This window comes from Limanda limanda, chromosome 4 (genome assembly GCF_963576545.1).
Source record: "Limanda limanda chromosome 4, fLimLim1.1, whole genome shotgun sequence".
Lineage (NCBI taxonomy): Eukaryota > Metazoa > Chordata > Actinopteri > Pleuronectiformes > Pleuronectidae > Limanda > Limanda limanda.
The window spans coordinates 8,737,555-8,756,990 of record NC_083639.1 but is presented as its reverse complement, the minus strand read 5'-3'; the positions used below and the strand labels follow the sequence as shown (position 1 = coordinate 8,756,990).

The window sequence follows — 19,436 nt, the reverse complement described above, 5'->3', positions numbered from 1 at the left end:
TTTAGGAAACTGCACAATCAGATAAGTTATCAAACTACTAACAAATAGTGGTTAACCAGACTCACCTCAGGGCTCAAATGGAAAAAAGATAAGAATGAATACATAAATGTAGGAAAAAAATGAATGCGGAAATACAGACATATACTTTTTTAAATCTGAAGTGGGTTTATTTAATCATTGTTTTGTGTATTTTTCTGGAGTTGTGTCATGTTTGTCCTTCATGGTTTTGTCTGCTTGTTATACTTCCCGCCTCCACCCTGGCTTGGACTGACACACACCCTCCTCCAGCCACTGAACATTTGAACATTTGCACTAGACTGTTATTTTTTTTACTACTGTATAATCCCACCTAAAGTGTATTCATATATATATTTTTATCTTGCTCATAGTGTATTCATCATTCTTATATCATACAAAACCTATTAATACTGTTCATATTCCATATATATTTCTTACTGTACATGTCTAATTTACTGTACATATTCCACTTTAAATATGCCCAATACTCTGCACTTTTACTGCCTTTTTTTGCACTTCTGGTTAGATGCTAAACTGCATTTCGTTGTATAAGTACTTGTGCAATGACAATAAAGTTGAATCCAATCTAATCTTGTCCACATGTTCACAGCGAGCTCTGACGCAACAGTTGACTTTGTATCCAGCACTGACGCGTTGAAGATGATCGGATCGATGACGTCAGCTCCACAATAATCGATAACACTGATCGATGACGTTGATCGCCGTCTCGTGACGTTGCAGACAAATCGAGATCCCTTTGAAGACGTCGCGTGCTCACTCACTGTCACTGGTGCGTCGGGGCCGCGCACCTCGCTCGTACCCGGACCTGACAAGAGCGAGGCTCATGCGCGCTCCCGCGAACCAGCTCGGGGACGCAGCCGCAGCTAAAGCTACACGGAGCACGGCCAGCGGGCCTCATCGAGTGCGGAACCCAGCGTCGTTCATTTTGTTCAGGCGGACCTCCGACCGGCAGGGATCAGAAACGTGCCCGAGCATATGTGTGTGGAGGGGGGAAGGATAGCGCATCATGGTGCGGGAGACCAGACACCTCTGGGTGGGGAATTTACCCGAACATGTCCGCGAGGAGAAGATCGTGGAGCATTTCAAACGGTAGGTTACGCAAGAGGATCCGCGGAGTGCGGAGCAGCGCGGGCTAGCTGTGGCTCCGCCGCTAGCCGCGTAGCCTGCGCCCGATGCTAGCACCGCTAGCGGTAGCATTTCTAAGTTTTACGAGTCAGTGTGTTTCGTGTGCGGTGCATGTGAATTCTCACAACACGGTGGCATCCACAGAGGCGACATGCATACAGCAGAAGCACTGAAATGCACACGGGTACAATTTGTAATGTTTAGCTAACTTTCGCTAACGTCAATAGGCGGGTAGCTAGTTGTGCTAGCCACCGAGCTAACACCCAACCAACCGACCATTTTGTGGGAAGTGGAGACGTTTTCATGATCTCTCCGAGCCAAAGCGACGCTAATGTTAGCCGTGCAAGCAGGGCACACAACAACAGATGACTCATGCTAGTCACTCCAACCGTCGTCACCACCGTGTTATTATTTATCCTGTTGACATTGTTGTTGGAGAAAAACCGAAATGTAGGAAAGCCACAAACAGCGAGCCCCACGGTGCTGATAATCCGAGGTTACCTAAACACGGTCAACCGAGCTCGGCTGAGATACTCGTGTTGAAAGTTTGCAAGTTACGTGTAAAGTGTGACGTTTTTGGCCCCGCCAGTCAGAGTCTAATTTGGCTTTAATGAGCGCTAATAGCCTTAACTTGCAGCCTCTCCGTCGGTCACGTAAATCATTTAAGACTATGACGTTACATGACTTCACCGTCTGCGACCTAATGTGAAGTCCAGCCGAGAGAATCTGATCCACAATCAATACATCCGTCCTCAGTCAGACTGGTACCACAGTACAAGTGGTCTGTTGACAAATGTGTTTTTAAAGATGTTGCTTTTTATAGTCGCCAAACATGGATGTTTGACAGGTATGAGGTTCAGAAATCCTGCCGACAATATTTGCAAATTGAAGTACAATCATCCAGTGTGATAATTGCAAACATAACTGTAGGAGTTTAGTCCTGATAAGTGGTTGAGATGGAAACTAGTGGAAACGTATTGTGGCACAAAGTTGCATCTGAATAATTACTTTAATGTATTATAATATTGTCTCTTCCCTTGATTTACCAGACTTTGGCATGTATAAAAAATGGTTGCACTCATACTATTTATAGCCTGTTTGTATATAATTTCCTCTTTGTTTTCATTGTAATTTCCTCTCAGGTATGGGCGCGTGGAGAGTGTTAAAGTTCTGCGGAAGCGAGGGTCAGAGGGTGGTGTTGCAGCGTTTGTGGATTTTGTGGATATCAAAAGTGCGCAGAAGGCTCACAATGCTGTCAACAAAATGGGAGACAGGGACCTGCGGACTGACTACAATGAGCCCGGATCAGTCCCTAGTGCTGTTCGGGGCCTCGAAGACAGCTCCCCCTCGAGCAGTCGAGACGTTACAGGATTCTCTAGGACAACAGTTGGTCCAGTGTTTGGCCCACCTGTGTCCCTTCACACCAGAGAAGGACGTTATGAACGGAGAATAGATGGGTAAGTGGACACGGCCTCCCCTTAAAATCCAGGGGATTCTAGGTATTGGATGGGTGTAAGACCTAAACACATAGCGGGGTTATTCGTGAGAGATAGATGCCTCAAGGTGGTTACACAAAGGTAATTTAGGGATTATTCCACTTTTCATCATAATCGACTTGCCATTCCCACTGGATCTAAGTATATTACCTACACAATATCATTTGATAAGGTAACTATAATTCAAGGTTTGACAGCTGGTGTGGATATTACATCTGTGAGGAATATCCAAGTGAGTTTTGGATTTATTCCATTTTTGTGGGAAACTACCTCGGAAACTTTGGATATTTTTTAACGTTTTCTCTAAAATATGGGATCTAACAGTGACTTTTTTGGTCCATGGAGTCGTTTGAAGATGGAAGTAAATCCCTACTTTGAAGGATGCACTTTTCTCTGAAGAATCTTTACAGGTAATGCTTAATTACATCAAGGACCTTCCATCTTGGGTTGTCATTTTTTTCTCTTGGCAACAGTTGATGGTTGGAATACTAATTTTTGCATCTATGGATACGGCCCTGTCTGGATTTACTTTATGAACAAGTGGATAGAAGATTTTTACATTCGTCTCACACCCAAAGAAAGACATAAGTGTTTATCTCCATGGCTATTTAATCATTTTAGGGTGAGATTAACTATATCACTGCCATCGTCCCAAATATGGAAGTTATACCAAGAAGACTTTGCAAGAACACTGAGGATCCAAACCACCAGCAATCATCAAAAGTTTGTGGAGCTAATCCGGTTTTGGATTGATGGCCAAGAAGAAACATGAAGGCTGCCTTAATGGGATCTAACCTCCTGGATGTATGCAGTAGGATACCCCATGATGGATGTACTGATGTGGAACGTAGTATGGATAGGTGTAGATGCCATTCATTTGGATTACTCATGAGTGGATGTAGCTGTGTAAGGCTGAGGCGAAGAACACTCCCAAAGAAGTTGCAGAGAGCTGAAGCCTACTTTTAAAAGTAAATTGAAACGCTCTTACAGAAAGATGAAACCTGCCAGTACACACCTGAGGGAGTCCATGGTTTGTGGAATTATGTCATCTGTACGTGCCCAAGAGGATTTTATGTGCCATGATCATAGTGTTAAGCTGGTTAAACTACTTGACATTAACCAGTGGAATACATTTTTGGCAATTTGAATGCCATTTTAAAGCTTAACATTTGGAAAATACTACCTCCGCAAGACTGATCTAGTTGGATGTATTTTATATTTTGGCAAATGCCTTTAGTCAACCTGGAGTCTGCTGAATTACCCCCAAATTGAATTATCCTGTTTTATTTATTTTTTTAACAACTAATAGTTATTTATTGAGGTATGTTTCTACGTATTTTTCCACCCCACATGCCCTGAATTCCATAAAGAGTTCCATCTGTGGTTGCTTTTGTTTTTATTTTTTCCATCCAGTGAAGAGAATTGAGTAGCCTAACTGTGGACTACACGTCAACAATCGACTGGCCTGGTCCTCCACAGAATTATGAAGATAACGCGCAGTGCGATTCAAGAGAAACGTTTTTGCCAAATTAGATCACTTGATTTTTTTTTTCTTGGTTTTCCATTCGGGCTCTCACATTCTGACCACCTAGATTTTATTTGGATTAGTTTCAGTAACTTCTTTTCCAAAAGGTTGGTATTGCTCTGCCCTCTGCATATTTTCTTTCTCTAACTTTCCTTAGTGCCCTGTCTAATATTAGGTCTTGCACTGCTTCTAGGGAAAAACAATTATACAAAAGCGGAAAACTTATTTTATGAAATATTTACATACTATTTGTCTATTGTTTGTCAATTTGTTTCGTAGCATCTCATGATGTACTATTGAGTATTAGTTTCACATTAAACACATTGATCTGACCTCTTTTAAGGCATTTTGAATTTCCACACCACACAGTTCCTTGACTTTTAAATATTAGAGTAATATTTAGCTTGGATATTTTCTTTTTCTCTCACCGGCAGTAGTTTATGAGCAGTATGAAATCAGCCCCCTTGAACTCCCTGAGGAGACAAACGTGATTTAGTTTTTACAAATTAAATTAACTGAATGAGGCAAGAACATAATTTCAGCATCGCTGAGTTATGTTTGTATGGGTAAACCTTCCATCTGCATCATAACATTTTGTTTGTTTTGAAGAATGAAAAGTCATTTTAGGCTGCTAACAGTTTAGATATGGGTGGAGTCACATTCGTATTTACAGACGGTGCCAGTATTTTCTTTTCTTGAAGAGTTGGTTATTTATCCAGCTGTGAGGACTTAAATCTTTTTCAGATCGTAATAGAATTAGTATGTATGCAGAAAATCTTGTAAACACCAAATATTTCATATGGTGTAAACACCATATTTGTTAGAAGAAGAGGCAACCTTTTATGTAGTAAGTTGCTGAGAAGATTGAAAAAAATGTTTTTGTTTTTTGAAAAAATGTGAACTGTTCCAGTTTGATAGTAATAAATCAACTGATAAAATTTACAGTGATACAATTTAGCCACAGAGAGAATCTACAGGATCTACATTAGATATATTGGCACCTGTCTTTGTATCACTACTAAAGGGAGAGTTCCCCCAAAAATGTAAATTCACTCATCCACTCACCACTATGCCTATGGAGGGGAGGGCAAAGTGTTTGAGTCACAAAACACAGAAAATGGCTCCATACTCTGTCATTTACACCATGTTTTTATCTTAAATGTCCACTGTGATTTATGCACAAAAGTGGCTCCAGGGAACGATAGCAGAGGACATTTAGGCTAAAAACATGGTCTAAATTATGCCTTTCCGAGTGGAACCTGAATGTTGGGGCTGACAGACACTTGGATGAAACCACATAGGTAGTATTGAGGCGTTCAATGTTTTTTTTTACCTATGATAAATCAGTCACCATTTACTTCAAATGTATTGGATTTGGCTGCAATGCTCTTTACCCCTGAAACTTAAGGGTTTTGTGGACTCAAACACTTAAACCACCTCACCATCGGCATAGTGGTCACTAGATAATGAGTGAATTTAAATTTTTGGGTGAACAATCCCTCTAAGCTGCTTAAATTGATTTTGCATCTGACAACTTTCTAGATTTTTAAACATACAATTGCTGTTAATTGTTTTGTCTTTTATTGATTTGTAATCACCATTTTTCCCTCTCTCCCCTTTTCTTGCTTCACAGTAGCTCAGAAACCCGTGAACGTGCATATGATCACAGCCCATATGGACACCATGACCGCAGTGGCACTCTTGACCGGCAGCGTCACTACAACACTGAATATTACCGTGATCGTTCTTTGTTTGCTGCTGCTGGCCCTGGGACTAGTGCTGTTGGGGGAAGCTTTGAGGCAACAGACCCACATTTTGACTCTAGAATTCGAGACCCCTTCACTCTTACTAATTCAACACGACGTGACCTGTACAGAGATGACCGAGGACGACGTGTTGACAGAACTTACCATCATCGGCGCAGCCGATCGTCTCATTCCTCACAGTCAAGGCACCCTTCCCCACAACGGACCATGGGACAAACCCCCAAAACCCCTCATTCGCCTAAAAGAGCTCCTTTGTCCCCTGGTAGAGGCCCAAGATCTGGGTCCCGGAGCCGATCTTCAAGCTCTGATTCTGTCAGTAGCACCAGCAGCACGGGCAGTGGCAGGTGTGTCATTCATTTTGTCCTATATCACTCAATGTCTAAGGGGTTCACTGACATAAGCATTGTATGCTATTGTTTTTTACTCTTTTTTGTTTTTTTGTTTTTCTATCTAACAGTGATTCAAACAGCAGCTCAAGCGATGGGTCCCGTGCACGATCTGTTCAGTCGTCGGCTGCACACGCCCCTACTCAGTCATCAATGGGGCTGGACTCCGATGAACCACGCAGAAGCTTTGGAATTAAAGTTCAAAACTTACCAGTGCGCTCCACAGGTGCGTTTCCATATATTTGATATGCTCCCTCTAAGAGTTCATGAATCCATCTAAAATTCATATATTTGAAATGTCAAAGGTGTGTAAAAAAAAAAAGGGGGGGATACTTTCAAGTTTCACTTTACTCATGTAGTTACAGCAAAGATCATAGCCCACAATGTTGCAGTTTGTCTCCTGTAGTTAATTCAGATTTACTTTGGAAACGTAAAACATCCAAAGAATGTTTTTCTTTTTCAATTATTGCTGTCCTCGAAGTCAAAAACCTTTTGATTAAACTTTACCTAGCAAAATCACAACAGTTGGTAAGTAGTAGGAAGTAGGGCTGGGTGGTTGCACAAGGCAAATTTTCATTTTATTTTACTGATATAATGGTCTGCCGCAAGAATCCATTCAGCTGTGCACATGAGCCTACGAATTGGCACTGCATGCATTATATTCATTCAGTCCATTCTGACTTTTCTTGCACACTTTTAGGAAGTGTAAGAAACTGTCCCAGTCAGAAAATAAGTAACTGCTTAAAGACGTATTGCTACTTCAGGCTTTACCATGGGTCAAAATACCACTCAGAACATTGCAAAGTTAACGTGTCAGCCAGTTGACACCACCGTTAGAATCTGTTACAGTTTCGTGTTTCAGCAAAGAGTCAGGAATCTAAAATAGCTTAGAGTGACAGTGAAGTGAAAAAAGCCTGCAAGATGGAAACCATTGCCCCTCTATGATCAGGTTTATCTGCAAACTGGGGACAAATAATTTAAGTGGCACCTAAATTGGTTCATGGTTATTATTATATTTTGTTCTTTTAACACCTGTTTCGGTCAGTATTTTTCCAGATGATCTTGATATAATTTTTGCTCCACAGACACAAGTTTAAAAGACGGACTCTTCCATGAATTCAAGAAACATGGGAAAGTGACATCTGTGCAGATCCATGGAGCAACGGAGGACCGTTATGGCTTGGTGTTCTTTAGACAGCAAGAGGATCAAGAGAAAGCCCTAACTGTTTCCAAGGGAAAGCTTTTCTTTGGCATGCTTATTGAAGTCACTGCCTGGAATGGTCCTGGTAAGTGATGACAAATATACATTATTTATTGTCGCAATTCATAGTGGTGACAGATGAATTCCCTAAAAGTAACATTTCATAAAGCTGTTTGTGGTCCTCATGTTGGTAAATATGAGCCTGAACTTGAGTAGCATGTCTGCAGTATAAATGATACATTTCCTCCTTTCTTCAGAAACGGAGAGTGAAAATGAGTTCAGGCCCTTGGATGGGCGGATAGATGAGTTCCACCCAAAGGCCACTAGGACACTGTTTATTGGTAACCTTGAGAAGACCACCAGTTATCAACAACTCCTCGACATCTTTCAGCGGTTTGGAGAAATTGTGGTAAGCTGGCATTTTTTTCTTATTAACACAATTATATGAACAATTTTTTAAATTGATGGGTTATTTCTCTAATCGTCAGTCATTTCTCCTCAAGGACATCGACATCAAGAAGGTGAATGGAGTCCCCCAGTATGCCTTTGTGCAATATTCTGATATTGGCAGTGTGTGCAAGGCCATAAAGAAGATGGATGGAGAGTATCTGGGGAGCAACAGACTAAAGGTAGGGTTATTAAATAACTAACACATGTCTATCTTTTCAATTTTATGTAGTTTTAATATACAATATGAATGTTTTTCTTTTAAAGCTTGGTTTTGGGAAGAGTATGCCCACAACATGTGTTTGGCTAGATGGTTTGGCAACCAACATCACAGAACAATACCTCACCCGTCATTTCTGTCGCTATGGACATGTAGTTAAGGTATTGTTTTCCCTCAACAAAGATCTTCTGCTTTTGATCTCACTGCTATTTTCAAAATTGTAAGGGTGACTTCAATTTGTTCTTCTTTTTAGGTTGTGTTTGATAGATTGAAAGGGATGGCCCTCGTCATGTACAACAACACAGATTTTGCTCAAGCAGCTGTAAGGGAGACCAAAGGCTGGAAGATTGGTGGCAATAAAATAAAGGTAAGAAATTACCACTATTTGGATGTTAAGTCAGATATACTCATTCTGCTTACTTACTTAAATGTTTGTATTTATTTTTAATAGGTGGACTTTGCAAGCCAAGAGAGTCAGATGGCGTTTTACAGATCTATGCAGGCATCTGGCCAAGACATCAGAGACCTTTATGAAGTTCCTACTGAGCGAAGGTAAATTGCTGATATTGTTTTTGCATGCACTTGTCAATAGTTTATTGCAGAACTTCAAAATTATAATAACCCGGAAAATGTCACAACCAATTAGAATATGAAACTTCAAATTATTAATTATTATTAATCTTAACAGAATTCATTATTTTGGTCTTCCCATTGTCTTTGTTCACTCCAGGGAGGAACGCAGACCTCCCTTTCATGAATTCACAGCAGAAAGAGCATACTATGAGAACATACGAACCCCTGGCCTCTACCCCACTGAAGAGGCTCGAAGAGATTATGCTGCCCGTAGCCGAGAGCGGTTTCCTGAACTGGAACATTATCAGGGAGAACCTTTTGACCCACGTTACCATGAAGACCCAAGAGAATATAGGGACTACAGAGACCCCTTTGAGCAAGACATTCGAAAATACACATACATTCAAAGAGAGCGAGAAAGAGAGCGTGAGCGCTTTGAGGCGGATCGCACTAGATGGAGCCCCTCCCATCCAAGGAGACCTGTTACTCCAACAGTATCGCCCTCACCATCTGAGCGTGCTCCCAGAGACTCAGAGAGACGGGTATTTAGCCAGTCGTCTGAGCCAAGTGGCAGTGTGAGCTCAATGTCACCACCACCACACTTTGACAAAGCGGAAAAGACTCCGCTGGACCATTCTTCTAAGAGTGACAAAACTGAAAAGAGCAGTCAACCTGATCGTTTGGCTAGTGTTGAGAAAACCAAACGTGGAAAACGAAAAGAGAAAGTTGACAAAGACAAAGCTGAGAAGGTTAAATCACGGAAAGCAAAGGGGCAATCTCCATCCAACCCAGTACCTGAAACTGAACTTGAGGCTGGTTTTGAAGGAGGCTCTGGAAGAGGAAGAGGATCAGACCAGGATGCTCATGACAGGCAGAAATCTAAGGGGGAGGCAGACTCTGTGTCTGGAACTCAGGTGTCAACTGCTAATCACGACTCTCTGAAAACTGAAAGATCTGAAACTAGTAAAGGAGATAATCCAGATATGGATGGGAAAAGTCGACTCAAGAAACATACCAAGTCTGATACTGGAAGTGACGGAAAAGATTTATCAGTGGATTCAGATCGCCTTGCAGCAAGGAAAAGACGCTTTGCTGATTCTGGTGGAAAGACTGTTCATCAGAAGAGAAGCAGACATGAGGATGAGGATCAGTCCTCTGACTTAGGTACCAGTTCCACATATTTGAAAGAGTCAGACACTGATAAACACAAAGAATCACAACGAAAAGATTCAAGACTCAAAGTTGATAAAAGTAGCACTCAAAAAGATGGTCAAGAAGACCTTAGAGGACAAAGAGAAAAATCGGAGGGATCCGTAGACACTTTGGAGTCAAAACGCCATGCGGGGCACACTTCATCGAGAAGGTTTTCACATGAGGGGGTTGCAGAACCAGGGAATTCAAGAGAACAAGCACACCATGTTGCTATTAAACTTAGTGGTCAGAATAGTGACACTGACAAAGGCCCCAAGAAAAAGGAAGACCATGTTGACATTGACCTGTCTCAGAGTTACCGGAAGCAAATGGAGCAAAATAGACGTTTAAACCAGCAACAGCAGCGCGAGTCTGACAAACCTCACAAACCAGATAGTCCTCAAGGAAGTGAAATGGAGGACTTGGAGCATCGCAGTCTTGTGCATGAAGTTGGAAAGCCCCCTGAAGATGTCACGGATAATTTCCCATCTCACAAATTAAAGAAAATTGACCTATTTGACACAGACTTGGGGACAAAGAAAGAGCGGGTCTACAGGAGCTTTAGACAAAAAAGTGAAGATCCTGAATGGAACCACACCGCCTCTCCAGGACATCACCACCTCTCTCTCCATGCAGATGAGGACTTTATGGATCCATCTCAAAAGGAGTCAAGTCGAATTGATGAAAAGATTCACCCAGATGTCGAGCTCTTATTCAAAAGGACACATAACACACAAATGAACAAACAAAGCACGCCTATACTGAGTGTGGAAGAAGAGCAGCAAAAGAGATGGGAGAGCAGAGTTAAACAAGACTTGATACCTGACCTTAACTTTTCCAGAAGTCTCAGTAAAAACATCCACAATTGCAAGCGTTTGGAATATGGTATTTGGCATGACTTGGAGCCAGGAGAAGTGCGATCAGATTCTGAAGAGGACAAAGAACCGAAACCCCACTCTCCTGTGCCCTCCACATCTGTGCCCTCAACATCTGTGCCTTTTTCTGAGAGGCCAAGGGTTGACAGGTTTTCAGACCCCAAGATAGCACAACTTGAAAGGAACAAGTTCTACTCATTTGCACTCGACCAGACTATTACACCAGATACAAAGGCTCTGCTTGAACGTGCAAAATCGCTTTCATCTTCTAGAGAGGATAACTGGTCTTTTTTAGATTACGATTCTCACTTTGCAGGTTTACGCAACAGAAAAGATACTGAGAAAGTAGAATCAGCGCCAAGGCCTACACCTTCTTGGTACATGAAAAAGAAAAAGATTCGAAGTGGATCTGAAGACAAACTTGATGACAGAAAAGAAGAACCTAAGCCAGAGGAGCATGAAAGGAGGGAACTATTTGCCTCCCGCTTCCTTCATAGCCCCGTATTCGAGCTGGATTCGCGTCGTCTTCAACACTTGGAACGAAAACATGAAGAACCTGAGCATGCTCAAAACCAGCAACTTAGTCAGCAAGGTATAGCAGATGGTGAACTTGAAACTGGGCCAGTTGTACTTTTCCAGAGTCGTTTTTTGGAACTCACACGATTGCAACAGCAGAAGAATAAAACTCAACAGCAGCCAGAGGCAAAAGGAGACCCAACGGTCACATATAAGGGTAAAGTGGGAAAAGTGCTGGTTCAAGAGCAGCCAATTTTACAGCCACCTGAAACAATAGGATCTATAATGGAGCCCGAAATTAAACCCATCAGTCCAGCTCAAGAGGTAATTTCTGAACCCAAACTTGCACCTGTGTCTGTCACCCAATCTGTGGTTAAGGACTTTCCTCCACCAGAAGACAAATGTGCTGCGTTAAATCCAGCCCCTGATCCATATCCTCAAGTGCCTTTCATAAAGGAAGAGATAAAGGAAGAGATGAAGGAAAATAGATATATAGTACCCATTCACACCCCGCCAGCTGAGACTTCTGAATCAGAACCTGCACCTGTTGTATCATCCGAACCCAGTCCATCGCTGGATAGATGTAAGATTTCTCCATTTGAAGTGAAATTGGAATTTGTTCCTGAGGATGTAAAACCTGTGGTTGCAACACCATGCCAGAGTTCTCAGGATGAGCTTGTTATCAGTTTAGAACCAGAGATGGATCTTGAGATGACACAACCAGAAGTGCCTGTAGCCACTAGTCCCATACCATCAGGTTATCTAGATGAGGGGGATGTCCAGAAAGCGATACATTCCACTTGTAAAATAGTACCTGAGCCTGATGGAGAAAATAAACTTCAAGTTAGTAAAGTTCATATTCCTTTCGATGACAAAAATGATGAGCCAGTGTCACCGCAGAAAGAGCATAAAACAAAAGAGAAAAATAAAAAATGCAAGCAATCCCCTGCTCAAGTTATTCCTGTCATGTCGGCCTCTGAGAAACAAGCTACTCGCAAAAGTGAGCGCATAGACAAAGAGAAACTGAAACGTGGATCATCCCCCAGAGCTGAATCAAGGTCCACAGGCAAATCTCCTATCCATGGATCAGACCCTGATATGTCAGAGCAAAGCATATCTTTAGGCAGAGCCAGGCGAAGAAATGTTAGGTCTGTGTATGCTACCCCCGTTGAAGATGATGCACCTGTTCGTTCTGGAAAAGAAATTACAGAGTCTCCACGTTCTGCGAGAAAGCGAGGTACAGACAAAGAAGCAGCACATCAACAAAACATTGAGCAGGATCCTCCTGCTCCAGCCCCTGCAAATAAACGGGGCCGTCCTCCCAAAAATCGCAGACACGGTGATGATGGTACAACTATTAAAGTGGACAAACCCAAAACGGATAAAGAAACTGATTCAAATGAATCAGAAAGTGGCGAACGATCAAAAGGCAAAACATCGCCTCTTATCACAAAGGGTTCAACAAATCAGATGTCCACATCCTTTAGCTCTGGATTAACACAGAAGGGGGACAAAACTGAGATGACAGAGGATGACGATGAGGAAATGGATTTCACAGAGGAAGATCCATTGGCCTTTCAAGATTCATCAAGTTCAAGTAAAGAAGATCCATCAACTAAAGTTGACCAAACAAAAGAGGAGAAAGAAAAACCAGGAAGAGAATTGGGCAAAGATGAAGATGTGACCAGTGAGGGTAAATCAAATGGAAAAGAGACAGATACCTCAGTCTTAGTAGAGAATCTGACCTCAGAAAAAGAGAAGATTGTTAGAGGAAAAACCAAGTTGACAAGGACTCCCAGGTCTCCTGTCCTCAAGAACCTCAAAATAAGACTAAATGTAACTGAGGTGAAAGACCTTCTTCAATTAGATGAACTAGGGTCTCAAGAAGACAGTTCAAAGTTCAAACCTGGTGAACACAGTGATCCTGTTTCAAAGTGCACTGACTCTATTAAAGGGGAAGCCCATAATGTAGTAAAGGAAAATGCTGATTTAGATGAAGAGGTCCTGGAAACACCAAAAAGCTTAATTTCACAAGAGCTTGAATTGGAGCAGGCTCTGAAGAACATTGCCAATCCAGACTTTCCAGGTGAACTACAAACACCAGCTGTTTCACAGGCGGACTTAAAAAACCCAGATCAAGAAAAATCTGAAAATCCAGCTAGCGAGACAGAACTCATGGCTGCTATTTACTCAATAACACCTGAAGATATACCTGTGTCCGTAACCCAGCCTCCTCCACAAAGAACAGATATAGCACCCGAGTCTGATATGCAAGACGTCATTCATCCTGCCAAGGCCGAAGAAAATGAAACGAAAACGCCCCCCATACAGGAGGAACCTGTTTTTCAAACCACGCCTAAAAAGGGCCCCAAAGGCAGACCTAAAACCCCAAAACGGCAGAAAACCCCAAAGCAAGTAAGAAAGGATATAAAGGAAGGACCTTCTGTAAGTGAGGCAGTGACAGCTACAGTCACAGAGAGCGTAGCCTCTGGTGTAATGATTGTGTCTGAGACACCTCCGTCAGCAACTGCAACGGTTATAACTCCTACTACTTGGAAACCAGAACCCGAGCCTTCCGTTGTCAAGGCTACTGATGTCAATGCAGAGTCTGAATCATCTTCTGAAGAACAAATTCAACATCCTAAATCTGCTTACCCTCTGTCTAAGAGTCCAATATGCCCAAAGCCTCTGCAGCTGCCATCTGAGTGCATCTCCCCTTCCTTGTCTCCTCTTGCAAATAAGCCCAATATTAGACCACTGCAAACAAGTAGAATTTCTATTTCTCCTACAGATTGGCGCCCACTGTCTAAAGATGCAGGTGTTTCCGCTTCCCCTGTTGTGACGTTGACTTCAAAGGAAAACCCGCCTTTACCCTTGGAATCTGAAAACATGGAAACTGAACATGGTACAAGTGACTTGAGACAGATACTCATGAAGTATAAAAACATTTCACTGCCGGTCAGCAGTTCTTTTTCGAGTAACCTACCCCCCCTCCGAGATCAGAACCAATCTGAAAGTAATACTCCATCAGCTATTGTGCCAAATAAGTCACCTCTACCTGATAGTAGAATGGCTGCTCATTCAGCCCCGTCAGTTGTTAGACCTCCTGTCACGCTGCCATCCCCTGAGACAAAGTCTGTGATCTCGGTCATTGCCTCCACTGCAACCTCTGTTATCAGTCGTGTATGTAACCCTCCTGAGCCTGAAAACAAAGTAAACATGAGTATTGGAAATCCCTGTGTGGACATGACTCTACCCAAATCTAGCTTTAGGCCCAGTAAAGACGATACTGGATCATACCATGGGCAATCTGTAGGTGATGAGGGGGGAAGTGCTTCCCGTTTCATTGTTGAGAGCCCCACCCTTGGTGTGGGATCCTTCCCTGGTCTGAGGGTAAATACATCTGAAGGAGTGGTTGTATTGAGCCACTCAGGCCAGAAAATAGAGGGACCTCAGCGGATTAGTGCGAAAATAAGTCAGATCCCACAAGCAACTGCTGGTGACATGGAATCTCAGCAGTTGGTGTCAATGCCCCAGATAAAACAGGAAATGTATGGTCATTCTCAGTCAGGACTTCAGAAGGGGTCTTCACTGCAGGCAGATCATGGGCATCCTGGTAAGACGCAGTCCGCTTTATCTGTCAAACAAGAAAGCTGTGGTTTGGAAAAGATTGAATCAGCTTATCAGTCTGGACCTCAAGGAGTAGTGAAGCGTCTCACACCGGGTAACCAGCAAGTATTAGGCTACCATCAGGATTACATGCCCTTGAAACATCAAAAGAAAATGGACAGTGCTGATTCTCATAGTACTGATGGAGCTAAACCATCTTGGACATCTGCTATAAGTCCATCTATCAGCCCCCATTTGCCCTCTCCACCGGGCAACCACGTCAGTTTTGTTTCAGCAGCTGGTGACAGAGCTCCTTCACATCTCAGTGGGGTCAAACAAGAACCACGATCTCCACGAAAGTCAGGTCATCCACACTCACCATTTACTAAAGTGTCCTCACCCATAGGCTCCTCCTCCCCTAAAGGCATTCCAGTGATGTTATCCACTGGACTTCCTGCCATGCAGCAGTTTATTACTGGTGTACATCATCCAGAGCAGACAGTGATCATGCCACCTCACAGTGTGCCTGGAGGCTTGGGGCGGATGTCTCCTCACTGTGTTCCCCAATCAATTCCAGTGGGCCATCTTGTCCAAGATGTCCGTGTCAATACTCCACCTCTCTCTGTGATGAGCTATGGGATGCATAGTGAGCCGTCTCCCTGGTCTGGTCCAATGCAGCAACGGCCAGCTTCACCCCAAGCTGTTGGCAGAGACAAGGTTCTCAAGGTAAACCCTGGTTCTTTGAGGAGTCATGATGGGGAACAGGAAGAAGCCAGACACTTCCATATGGCAGGAAGACAACCGAGCACACAGCTCAAACTGGAGACTTTGCAGTCAGATCCTCGTGGGTCATTGCGAAGTGGAGTCCAGTTGGAAACATACATGGCACCGAGAGACATGCGTGTGCTGATGCACCAACAGGGAGAGCGTTCAGCCCAAGACCCACATTCTGGACACATTCAAGAGATTCCCCCCCTGTCGCCAAGACCCCATGCTTTGCCTAAAGGTGTGTCTGAGAAGGATATTACAAAGCCATTAGATGCAAAGAGGCCCCACTCCCCTCTTCCTAAAGATGGAGTGATGGTCATGCGTCAATGTGGACCAGCAATGGCGTCTCCCCAGAGAGTACAGCTAATGGCACCAGGGCCCAGTGGTTCATTCTCAGAGTACACAGGGATGTACCCAAACCCAAGAGGCATCCATTCCCAACTACCAGAGACATCTCCTGTTAACCAGCCACCACTGAACGTCACCCCAAATATCGTGAGTTTGTTTATGTTGTTAACATACAAGATAATCAGATACACCTAAAACTAATTTGACATTCTTGCAACAAAACCTACCTTCATCAAGATTTAATTACATTACACCAAGAGCCATTGCACTATTTTATCCACCTGCCGTATATCAGTGAGGGTCGACTTCATATGAGACAAACATCTATATAATGCAAAACTGTTCAACAGCTCTCAAGACCTTTTTAAAACGATTTCTACAGAAACTCCACATTATCACATATACATGTTCCTGTTAACAGAGTGTAAATGTGAATTGATATCCTCATGTTACAGAAGCTGCTCATGACACAATGCTCTTATGTTGTTGAATCCTCAGGGTACAGAACTCCAGGCAAAACCAGATAGCAAGATGACGCAGCCTGCTAATATGGTGCAGTTGCTCACGGTGAGACAAGTTGTCACAATTGTTTTCATGTTTGTTCGTCTGAATCAAAGCCGGCTTTGTCTGACACACTTGCTTTTGTTTTGTCTCATGTCTAAACAGAAATACCCCATCGTGTGGCAAGGCTTGCTGGCGCTGAAGAATGACACAGCTGCAGTCCAACTGCATTTTGTCTGTGGCAACAAAGTTTTGGCTCATCGATCACTGCCCTTACAAGAAGGAGGTGCAATGCTTAGAATTGTCCAGAGAATGAGACTCGAGGTTTCACAACTTGAGAGTGTAGCCAGAAGAATGACAGTACGTGTGTTTTTAAATAACTCCCAATTGAGTACACCCTTTTTTTTACTAAATTGAGTCTGCTAATATAATTTTATCTTTGATAACAACTTATTTCCATCTGCAGGGGGAAAGTGAATACTGTCTTCTCCTCGCTCTACCATGTGGACGAGATCAAGACGACGTCCTGAATCAAACTCAAGCTCTTAAGGCTGCTTTTATCAACTACTTGCAGACAAAGTTGGCTGCTGGTATCATCAATATCCCCAACCCAGGTTCCAATCAGGTGAGATAGCCTGGTTTATGAGTAAAGATTATTGTTTGCAATCACATTCTTTAACTTATAAAAATGTTAATAATTGGTATTAGATTATCTTGGTGAGCTCACACATACGAAGAGAAATGCACCCTCAAAATACATCATATAAAAATTCTCATTTGTCTTATAAAGTCTTTTTTTAATCTTGCACCTATTTTCCATGCATGAATCATATGGATTGTTGTTTACTGTTATAAACTATGCATATTACCAGATAGCAAATGTGTTCATTCTCTATAAATTCACATGTATAAATCAGGATTCCCCTTGTTTTTGATTTTTCAGCCCGCCTACGTGCTACAGATCTTCCCACCGTGTGAATTTTCAGAGAGCCACTTATCCCAGGTCGCCCCTGACCTCCTCAACCGGATCTCCAGCATCTCGCCACACCTCATGATTGTCATCACCTCTGTGTAATCTTCACTGATGGGAACTGTCCCACAGATGAATGTTCTCGACGATGCGCCTCAGGAAACCAGAGGAATATGAGAATATTTTTTTTCCTGAACACAATAGGAATGTGTAGGATACACCCATCAACTCTTTTCCTTTTTTCATCAGTCTTTTTTTGTCACTCCTGTCTGGTATTTTTGTCCTTCTCAAAAGAACTCAGGGATGGACCGAACCAGAATCAGTCTTATTTGACCATTTCTCTGCTGTATTTCTATTTATTGGAGTTTAATTTTAATGTTCAGAGATGCTTTGAAAAAAAATAATCAGAATGTTTGATGAACAAGCGTGAATATTTGGGTGGCCTTTTTTTTCTGTCATTTTTTTATTGATTGTCCTCTTCATTTCTTCGGGAGAGAGGATCATAGAGGCTGTTGCACCACAATGGCTAAAAAGACATTTCAATGTGTAATTTTAAATAATCATAAACAGACCTCCTCATCCAGGTTTTCTTTAGAGGAGGAAGAATTAACAGAGACCCTGTACAGGACCATGTTTGTTTAACAGATCCTTTTAATTCCACCAGCTCTGCTCATGTTCCCACTACTCACGCAGTCCCACATCCGGCACCTGTCTTTGCATTGAACAAGCTACAGTATGATTTGGGAGTTTTTGAATACAGGACTTTGTAAATATTTTAAATATTTAAACTTTGACTATGGAACTTGGACAACAGAGATTTGAACTCTGGGGAGAACCGGAGCACAGTGTGGAAAATTTTGATGGATAATGACTTTTGGGTGTAAATACTTGTAACTCAAGAAGGTTGGCAGACTCTCCAGTGGAGTCCGCTGATGGCACTTCAGATTTTGTAACTCAAATAAAACAAACTCCAGAAAATTTGAATATTTAAGAAACAATCTTTTTTATTTTATTGTGTCATGGGTTTTTGCAAAAGAGTGTTAATATTTTCAATGAGATATACTCTTAATAAATAAACAGTTTATTAGGTACACAGTCCACAAACTTATGCAGTTCAGTAAAATCAATAAAAATGACAGTTACAATGTTAAGATTTTGCTAAACTTTCTTGGTGTTTCAACTGTAATCATTGGAGGAGGCAGCTGTTGAACGGTATTGTGATATAAGTAAAGGGGTTTCTCTTATTCAGCTTACACTCCAATGATAATTCAGAATAATATAAATACAGAAATAGCTTCCACTTAAATCCACACTTGTCTAAAACTGAATATTTTAACCTTTGAGAATGTAACATTTACTGCAGGGCTGTTGTAATAGACAATCTATTTCATCTGATTTACATCCGAGACTTGTCAAATAGTGTATGTACATTTTTATGTATAGATTTCATGTCACACAACAGGTAAAGTAAATGAGAGGAGGTTGTTACCAGCTGCTGACGACCACCTTTGCTGTGCAAATGGACAATGAGTCAGCACCTGGTACGTAAGTAAATACTGAAGGCGGTTGATAAGATGTAATTTCAATATTTTGGAGAACTTAGAAACAAATACTTAAGTAAATTAATAAAACAGTATTTGCTCAATCTAATTATTTTAAAGGTTATATACATACAAAGGTTTGTAATGTCAATAATAGCAGACTAACTATTTTCTACATGAAGATGTAGTGGAGTAATGGTGTCCTGAGTAAAGAACGGAGTCACCTCCCTGGGGTTTTCCTATTGTGACATGTCAAATTGTGTTTTAACACGAACAACAAGTGAAATGTTTAACCAGGAGTTATATAAAGGTTCCATAGAAAGTTGCGACATTTCATGC

General features: G+C 42.0%; 1 protein-coding gene across 3 annotated transcripts; it reads left to right on the top strand.

Annotated features, from left to right (window-relative positions):
• Positions 1-913: 913 nt before the first annotated feature.
• si:ch1073-335m2.2 (msx2-interacting protein) lies at positions 914-18,540 on the top strand. 3 transcript variants are annotated; one of them, XM_061070689.1, is made up of 15 exons: positions 914-1,128; positions 2,307-2,621; positions 5,819-6,295; positions 6,409-6,563; positions 7,423-7,623; positions 7,796-7,947; positions 8,042-8,167; positions 8,253-8,366; positions 8,459-8,572; positions 8,657-8,757; positions 8,936-16,232; positions 16,584-16,652; positions 16,752-16,946; positions 17,053-17,211; positions 17,530-18,540. In XM_061070689.1, the coding sequence occupies exons 1-15, from the start codon at positions 1,046-1,048 to the stop codon at positions 17,659-17,661; spliced, it is 9,690 nt and encodes a 3,229-aa protein (XP_060926672.1). In that variant the 5' UTR covers positions 914-1,045; the 3' UTR covers positions 17,662-18,540. The 3 variants fall into 3 exon arrangements, with proteins under 3 accessions (XP_060926672.1, XP_060926671.1, XP_060926673.1); XM_061070688.1 differs by having other exon boundaries at positions 8,027-8,167; XM_061070690.1 differs by lacking the exons at positions 914-1,128; positions 2,307-2,621 and adding an exon at positions 2,627-4,292 and having other exon boundaries at positions 8,027-8,167.
• Positions 18,541-19,436: the final 896 nt, after the last annotated feature.

What these genes read in the sequence shown, in the direction of transcription:
- si:ch1073-335m2.2 (XM_061070688.1), top strand. Translation starts at nt 1,046, where the DNA reads ATGGTGCGGGAGACCAGACACCTCTGGGTGGGGAATTTACCCGAACAT. An exon ending in AGCAGCACGGGCAGTGGCAG is followed by an intron (nt 6,296 to 6,408) that starts GTGTGTCATTCA and finishes TCTATCTAACAG; the next exon opens with TGATTCAAACAGCAGCTCAA. An exon ending in GAAGTTCCTACTGAGCGAAG is followed by an intron (nt 8,758 to 8,935) that starts GTAAATTGCTGA and finishes TGTTCACTCCAG; the next exon opens with GGAGGAACGCAGACCTCCCT.